This window comes from Poecilia reticulata, linkage group LG7 (genome assembly GCF_000633615.1).
Source record: "Poecilia reticulata strain Guanapo linkage group LG7, Guppy_female_1.0+MT, whole genome shotgun sequence".
Classification (NCBI taxonomy): domain Eukaryota; kingdom Metazoa; phylum Chordata; class Actinopteri; order Cyprinodontiformes; family Poeciliidae; genus Poecilia; species Poecilia reticulata.
The window spans coordinates 12,369,581-12,378,421 of NC_024337.1; the positions used below are offsets into that span (position 1 = coordinate 12,369,581).

Sequence of the window (8,841 nt, forward strand, 5' to 3'; positions counted from 1 at the left end):
GACTAAGTGTCTCAATCTGATAGTAATATGTTTGCATTAATAAATAATTTTGGAGTAAGATAAAGAATCCCACTATTTTGGAGTGGGATTCTGGAGTCATAGTTAAAGGAAGGTAAAAAATAAGACTTAAAATGAACACACACACATCCACATATACACATAAAATCTAAATAGCAAACAGTTATACAGACGCGCGTTTCTATTTTGTTAATGTGGCCCGTCCATTTTGATGGAAAATGCTGTCTTTATTTAATAAAGTCACTCACACAGATATGATGCTGTCTTGAGATATGAGTTGCCAGTTTCAAAGTATACCAAACTTTTATACAATTATGGTTTCAGAAATGCAAAAAACTTCCCTCATGCTAGTAAAGGGTACTTTCAATGAGATGCAGTAAAAAGGGCCAGAGTGAGCCTAGTTGTTTCCAGCTTTATGGAGCACAGAGTAATACATCACGCCCCCTATCCTACTTGTTTCTGCACACTTCCGGTCAACTGGCTGAAAGAAACTTAATACAGTTTTCCCTCATTTACAGCAAAGACACATTTGGCTGTTTCATGGTGAAAAACACAAACAGTGCTGTTATGGAAAGTAAAGGAGCACCGCCTCGCATCACACGCTTTAACGTCTGTTAAAAAGTCGACCTCAGAGCGACCTTCAGTGGACAGCTTGATTAAGAACTTAGCAATCAATCACTTTGTTATGCCAGTGTTACTATACAAAGAACAAAGCAAAGCATTTTTGAGTTGTGCAATAAGCATTCAAAAACTATCACTAAATGTAATAAGCATTTGTTTTGGTTTTTTTTGTCCTTTTTTTGTTTTTCGCTCAAGTATTAGATAATAAGATTCTTTAACAGCCAATATTTAGTGTTGTTTCTTCAGTATTAGATATTTATTTTTCTCCTTTAAACAAAAAGCATCCAATCCAAAAGCATGCTATACACTGTTGTATTACCGTACATTTTAGTACAAATTTCTTGTCATTAAGCTGTGATATGTTACTTTCAAGTTATCATACTAATAATCCTAATTTTTGATTGCATTTAATTAGCATGGATCAAGTCAAAAGGCACAGTGCCAGTCTCACAAAGACAAGAAAGACTCAGAGACCGTAAGTGATTAGTCACAACTGAGACTGATGAAGGTTACTGTAACAGATTGTTGTGTCCTTGCTGGGTTTCATTGCTAGAAAACAGTAAAGCAGGAGAAAGTATCCTCTGCAGTCCTATGAAAACTTCTTCTCTTTTTTACATTCGTCATAGTTAAAGAACGGGTCTAACAAGACCCACTAATCTTGTGAATCAGGCAGTAAGTCATGCTTAACCACAGAAGAATGCAGTTAATAATGAAAGGAAATCCATCTCATAACAATATTCTTAATCTTTTACTGCGATGTGGTTTAGTTCCCATAAAACACTCCATTCACTCAGCTTCTCCTATGAGTGCAGAAGGCTTCCTGTGAGACATTTTTCAGTTGGGTGGGGAAAATTAGTTATCAGCACTGAAAATACTCCAAGATCACAGTGACCTGAGTGTTTATGACTCAGAACAAAGCAAAGTGACTTTTACAACTACGTACACAATAAGTATGAGATCATAAAACAGGGTTAGTGTTGTGAAACCTGATGAGTCTCATGGACGTTTAACAGTTGTAGTATTATGTGGTATCAGAGGTGGTGAGGATGCAGTAACAAGTCTAGATATGAAGTTGAAAACTAGTTTGAAACTTAAGATCAGTGAATAGTTATGGTTTTAAATTGTTCTTTTCATAATTAGGCTATGCGAGTTTAACAAAAACAAATACAACAAAAAAAAAGTGTATATTTCTCAGTGCGATAAAGTACCTGCTGAGTTGGAATTTCTTTACCACATCCTCACATCCTGCTCCCACATCTTTACAGCCATCCCTGCAGCCTGGTTGACTTTGACTAGGCTCCCGTTTTTCCATCACTGTTACTGTTTTGTCCACTTCATCTGCTGCCTCTTTACAATCCATCTTCACACCCTGGTTGACTCTGTTCTCTCTGGAAGCCTCCCTGTTACTGTGATCTTAGGTTTTGGCAATGTTCTTACAGCTGATGTCATGCAGGGTAAACCCCAAGCTGGCTTTAAAAAAATGCCAGAGAGTAGACGACGAACCCGATCTCGGCAGACACTCACCAACAGACAAATAAAATCTGACGTTGTCAGGACAGGAAGAACAGGAAATGTGTCAAATGATGACATCACGCAGGGACATGAAAAAATGACTCACCGTTGGTCACAATTTGTTTCGTAAATGCCTGAGTAAAAAGTAGCCTGGATTTTCAAATAAATCCCAAATCTAGATTAAAATGTCATTTGGTTTTGAAAGATTTTTTTAAACACCCTCAAGCTAATGTTTTTGTAACTCAGCATACTGTAGTTTTTTACTACACTGTACCCACCTCTTAGTGGTTTTTATGAATTATTACACCTAAAGTTCTTGGAGATCTGCCTTATGATTAATTTTGTAATAACCTGTTCAAATGTGGTTAATAAAATTTACAGCTAAAACAAAACCGTATCTCCTAGAGTAATTAATGCCTTGGGTATTTTTGTTTGTTTTCACGCCTTTGACTATGTCGTAGCAGTCATTCTACTCTCATATGAAAAGCTTTTTTCAATTGGATTTGAAACTAGAGTTGGGTTGATTGCTCCAATCCGCACTGAAATAAGGTTGAAGCAATTTGTCTTTTGCCTTTGTTAGAATGCAACTTTTGATTTTGCAAACAAATTAGCTGCTTCGCTCCTGGATTGCTTTAAAAAACAACCCAGTCACTAAGTTAAGAAGGCAGAGTTATCGTCAGCATCAGGAGGGAAAAAAAACAACCCATAAATGGACATTTTGGTAACAAAACATTTCCTTTTAGGGTATTCTCCTTTTCCCTACAACCAAACAAGTCAACTACTTTTGCTTATTTGCATCCACACCCACGTGTGAAATGTTCTTGCTTTCTAAAATACACATGCATGTAGTGCTCTACAGCGTTGTAGAGTACAGCATAGTAGAAAGAAAGATTCAAAGAAGCACAAAAGATCAGCTCCGGCCATTCTATACACGTGTAACTTTACTGACTCTTTGATAATCTAAATGTTCGTTACATGAATCACTTCAAAGCTTCTGCAGGCTTAAATGCTGAAATGTTTCAAGTTCTGACTGCTTTAAACTTGTTAAACTGGATGCAACCATAAATCCTAATTAGTACTCTTAAGTTTATTTTCTGTGAGAAAAGTGTTTCATAAAACTGCCAGTATACAGTGCCTTGCAAAAATATTCATACCACTTTTACAGTTTATGTCATAGACCAATACAAAGTATTGCATAATGTTTAAGGAGAAGGAAAATTGTGTGTGGCACAAGTCTTTTTGGACATGCTGCATGTCTATCAGCTTTGCACCTCTAACATTATGCTGGGTTATCTCTCCAATCTTTGCACATTTAGAGGTTTTGCACATTCTTCTTCGTAAAACAGCCCAAACACAACTTGCCACAAATTCTAAATTAGACAGAACTCTGAACTTTGACAGAGCCACTCTTACACTTGAGTTTGCATTCCTCTGTCTCTGTACCAATTGTTTTGCTGTCTCTAAAAGGTTTCCATTAGATTGATCTGTCCCCTCATCAACTCTAACCAGTTTCCAAATCCCTTCTAAGGAAAAGCCTTCCGACAGTATAAATCTTAGTCTTAATTTTTCTCTTAAAATCCCAGTAGAATACATTGACATTTGTGTTTTTACCTGACAAACATATTGAAATGCTTATTTTTGATTCAATTAATAATGAAGATTCAATCTACAGTCACTGGGGTTTTATTAAACAATGTAAAAACCCAATGGCATTGGCAGGTTAGATAAAACTGTATACCATTGGTTAGCTTGAAGCTAGACTGGGATGTGACGACCTCAGATATTAGAGACACATAATATTGTGAACGAGTTATGTAGCGCCCTCTGCAGGCGAAAGAGAATAGCTGCAGCAGTACATGATGAGTTTATTCATAGAAGGGATTTTTTTTAATACGCCGGCCGGCTATTAGATTAGCATTCATTACAGTGTAGTCTGCTGAATGACTGTTTCTTTCTATGTCGTTCATTTGGATAATATCTTTAAAACATAAGTCCAAAGATTTTTCAGGAGTCACAGGAAAGGAGATCTCTGGCTCTTAAAAATGAACCTCTATTTTAGCTTTTAGGCTATAACGAGTTGTTCTTGGCAGTTAAAGCGCTTCCTGCCCGGGTAGCTAATCGAGCTAAGGTCATCACACAGCTAAGATCCTTAAGACAGCAGCTGCAGGGTATGACAAACCGAAGCAGAATACGTATTGTGGAGCGCTGACTTAATAAAGGAAGTGTTTTCACGGACGAAGTGGACATCTTGTGTAAGAATGAGTCCCGAAGCGGCGGATTATCCGGGTTATCATCCGGGTGAGCAAACGGTCACACGGCGTCGCGAGCAGAAAGCGCTGTGCTCATCATTACCGACAAACTAAACGAGTCTTATCTTCGCCCCACATTAGAAAATGAACCATGGCCGTCATACCTGCATAACTGGAGGGAGGATGCTTCGTCCATCCCCGGCGACGACATGGTTTCCTGCGTGATACTGAGAAATCAGACAGACTCCCCCGGCGGCGTCCCAGGGCTGCTGTGGTCACCGTGCCTCTTTCAAGACTGTTTGAAAGGGGAAAGTAACGGAGACCGCAAAAATATTGACCAGATTATTCATATATTTTTAACAAACTTCCATATGCTTGGTTTACATTTTATAAAGTAAAGGAAACTTGAATGGCGTTTATATACCGAGCTCTGGTGAAATAAGATGTCGTTGGGCAGTAAAAACTGAAACTATGTCAGTACTTTAACGTACCAGAGGGGGGCAGCAGAGACCGCTCTAACATCATCCTCACCAGTGTTACATTTTATCATGTCAGTAGGTGGCGCATTTGAACTAAACATCTGTCCCACAGCAGACATGCTAATAACACTGTGTGATTAATTATTTACTCAATAAAGTGCCCGTGTTGATTCACATTCTATGCTATTTTTGCACCAATATGTAATATTACATTAATCAATATTTATTTATGGAGTCTCTTTTTAACAGGCATAGTCTGGCGATGTGCTTTACACAACTAAAATTCAACTGCTGAAATAAATTTCCCTCAATAAGATATGCAGTAAAGCGAACTCCAAATGATAAAAACTGTTTAAATAAGCTTGAAAAAGAAGCAAAGGGTAGTGAAAAGCACAATACATTAAAATTACACCAGTTTATAAACCAGAACATAGGAAAACATAAGAAAAAGGCACATGTAAAAAACATTAAGTGCTTTATGGTTAGATTTTGCAGTTAAAGTGGGTTTAGGTTAAAAAAAATTATCCTTTTTATGGTGTCTTTTTATTTTTATTTTTTCCTTAGCTCTTAAATCTGGTTTCCCTTTAATTTTAGCTCTAATTTGAAAAGAATGCTTTTAATTGATTTTATTTTTCATTCATTTATTGTTCTTAATGCAGCAAGCGAATCCCCATTAAGTGTGCACAGAGAAAAAAACCAAAAACAACTCAAGACGTAACCACGACATCGTAGTTTTATTTATTTACATCATATATACAATAGGTGCTGAAAACAGCACAACTACAGCACGTCCCCAAACAAAGATACTCTTACAGAGACATTCAATGTCTACAAAGTCCATTTGCACTGACTCAGAACTCTGAAGTCTTTTGTGCAAATCCGTACACATAATGACCCCTTGGGTCTTACAGGGCTGTTTCAATAGCCCTTCATCATTCAGTCCAGCGAGAGGACTAAATATTGAACGTATACATACATGCGGATTTAAGAAGAATACGACTGTCTAACATTGTCAACTTACACAAGACAACGGACCTGCGCGCAAAACTCAAGTATATAATACTTAATCAAACCACTTTAACAATAAGTTCTAAAGAACCATACACATTTACAAGTAATTCAACTTAAAAGTAACACATCATAATAGCACGATTAAAGACTCCTCATCGTTAAAGATGAGGGATCTTTAACTGCGGAGCTCTACCAGGGTCTCCACACAGCAACGCGGACTGGCTGCGGGCCTGATTGCGCTCGGCTGGCTGCTGACGCTGCTTGGCTCTCCAGGCTGGCGCTGACGCAGGTTTTCAGGGTCAGGAGTTTTTGATGGAGCAGAGGGAAAGCCCTGGCGTTATGGGTGCAGCATTTCAGGCAGGTCGGCGCGCTGTTCGCAGACATGGACTTCTGGACGAAGTCCTCGACTCGCTGGCGCGCCTCTTGCTCCAGGTTGGTTTTGGGGAGCAGAGCGGGGACGCGCTGGAGGCAGGCTTTGAAACCGTCTCTGTAGCTGTCTGCTGGACCTGAAAAGACGAATAAACGTGAGTTTTTTATGTTCACAAATGGAGTCCGGGGCTTAAGTACTGATTGAAACGATTTAAAGGCGCAGAATTCGGACTCACCTTTGACGTTAACAGGAGGAATGTCACTGAGGAACTTCACGGTCATTTCCAGGATGTCGGCTTTCTCCAGCTTGGAGTAGCGGGTTTTCTGTTAAGAAAAAAAAAAAACACAAAAGCGAATGTTAAACACGCAGAGCTCAGAGTTATCTTGAGTTTATGGAGCCACATTTGAACTTTGCTTATGATAAAATTAGAATAGAGAGGCTTACGTCTCTGCCTGTGAGGGGAAGAATGAGATTCTTCAAGAGGTTCAGGCTGTCGTTGATGCGGGCGCGCCTTCGTTTTTCCATCAGTGGTTTCATAGTCTGAAGAGAACACAGAGAGTTTGAGTTTACATTCATACGGCTAAAAATTGGAGCTGATCCTCCGGAAAAATAAACAGGCATTTAAGCTTACCTTTCTCAAATCCAGAGCCTCTTTCCTTTTGGCCACAGTCAGCCTTGGAGAAAAAGACTGGAGAGCGTCATAGATCGTGTTTGGAGACATTTCTGAGTGTCGTCTTTGTACCACAGAAGTGTTCAGGAGCTAAATCGGGGAGGATGTGTCTCTAACGGACTGACGGTTCGGTATTTATCCAAGTCCGCGGCGTCGGTTTCCGTGCGTCACGGCTACGCCCCCAAGCCGACTCAAACGATCCGGACTGGCCCGTATGCGACAAAATCAACACAAAAGCATTGAATTTAATAAGATGACCATCTGTTCACAGTTTATAAGGTATGTGGAAAAAAATTGCGTGTCTGCAATTTGATCCACAGACATAAACCAAACAAAAGCTGCGTCAGAAAGCTGGAGAAATCAGTGCGTAAAGACGCACAACATTGCAAATCATATGGTGGGTTATTTACCTACCAGAAAGTAATTTTCAAAACTCCCTAACAGACATCAACACCACTTTTTCTTTTTTGCTTAGTGGTTGAATTATTTTACGATTCATTCTTTGAACATAAACTCTAATATTAATGCGTAATTGCGCAACAAAACACAGCTTTGGTGCTTCTCGAAGTTTGACATAATAAGTAACTTGAGATCAAATGTTTTAATTTGTATATATGTATTTCCAAACAATATTTCTATAAGGCATAGAGAAGAAGGCTTTTGAATCGCTGGATGTAATTTGATTATAATTACGTTTAACCCTCTAATGTTCCTTTTTGTGATCTTATCTGGTCCTCTTTATAATATCAAAGTTTAAATGGTTCTATGTATTCTGAATGAAAATCCAGACCAAAGCAGGTTGCAGTACGTGCATCACTCATATAGGGGTCAGGTTTGTGTGTGTTCAGAAAATTATTCCCTCAAACACACACTCATTCTTCGATCACACACCCAAGCCACGCTACTTTTATATAACATCTGCTCCTATACTTTGACAACAAAAGCTTAGCATATCCATATGACGTTTTTATGCAGTTTTTGTCTGGAGGGTCGGGGGAGGGTCTCTACCTGTAGGGAGTGTCCGACTCCAGCTACCGCTTCAAGCAGAGAGGTGGGGGCCGAAAAATCGGGGGATAAAAAGGGGAAGGGGGTGCTCGTTAACAACAGCTTTTGCTTAAAATAAAAATTACACCATTTTGATTTTTTTCTTCTTCTTTTTTGGTTGTTGTTTTTCAGTACTTGAATTTTGTAAAAGTTTAAGTCGAGTTTGACACGAAGCATTCGTTGAGTACGCGTCGTTTCTCTTTCAATTTTCTGCAAACGAACATCTAAAATGTGCACCAATGTTTCTGGTTTTGAATTTTAAAAAAAATGAAGCGACATTGACAGCCCATCAAATGCCTCTGCACTCAGGGGAACCACGCGCGCAGCACGCGCCACGGGGACCAGATGGCTGTCTGTTACAAATCCCCGACCCCACCCTCACCCTGTTCCTCCATGTTATCACCACCATCTCTCCTCCCCCATTCATCTCCTGCGTCGTGGCTCTCTATCCCTCCGATTCTCATCCGAAGCAGTGGGACACGCGCGTGCACCTTCCCCTACAACCCCCCCTCCAGTCCAAACTTCAAATTCAAGACACATGATCTCCACGCAGTTTTGGCTTGGGTATCCCGTCTGCACGCATCTCATAGGTCCGTCCTATTCCGGTCCAATCACAACACGTGATTCTCCCACTCCCCCAACTCAATTTTACTCTTTCTTAGCTTGAGTCTTGGGTGTTTTTCAGCGTCCAAGCTTTCGTTAAAGCGTTCTGGTCACAAAAGGCAAAAAAAAGAAAAAAAAGAAAAAAAATATGTCAGTTGTTGAGGACAAAAGATTCTGGGCATGACTCAGATTCTTTCTACAGGAGTGTTGCATCGTGTTCCCATGGACAATTTTCAATTTCATGTGGACACTAATGGTGACAAA

At 39.5% G+C, this 8,841-nt stretch overlaps 2 protein-coding genes across 5 annotated transcripts in view; both read right to left on the bottom strand.

Annotated features, from left to right (window-relative positions):
• The window catches only part of acot7 (acyl-CoA thioesterase 7), a 57,995-nt gene that overhangs the window by 47,169 nt on the left and 1,985 nt on the right, over positions 1-8,841 (bottom strand). For 2 of the 4 annotated variants that reach the window (XM_008413513.2, XM_008413512.2), the window contains exon 2: positions 4,565-4,695. In XM_008413513.2, the coding sequence (XP_008411735.1) occupies positions 4,565-4,611 (47 nt within the window). In that variant the 5' untranslated portion in view covers positions 4,612-4,695. Of the gene's footprint in view, positions 1-1,847; positions 2,031-4,564; positions 4,696-4,824; positions 4,905-8,841 lie in introns of those variants that run through there. The other 2 variants (XM_017305581.1, XM_008413510.2) reach the window with 2 other exon arrangements.
• Positions 6,080-6,981, bottom strand: LOC103467276 (transcription factor HES-2-like). Its single transcript, XM_017305645.1, has 4 exons — positions 6,892-6,981; positions 6,705-6,800; positions 6,496-6,583; positions 6,080-6,396 (listed from the first exon to the last, which is right to left on the bottom strand). The coding sequence occupies exons 1-4, from the start codon at positions 6,979-6,981 to the stop codon at positions 6,080-6,082; spliced, it is 591 nt and encodes a 196-aa protein (XP_017161134.1).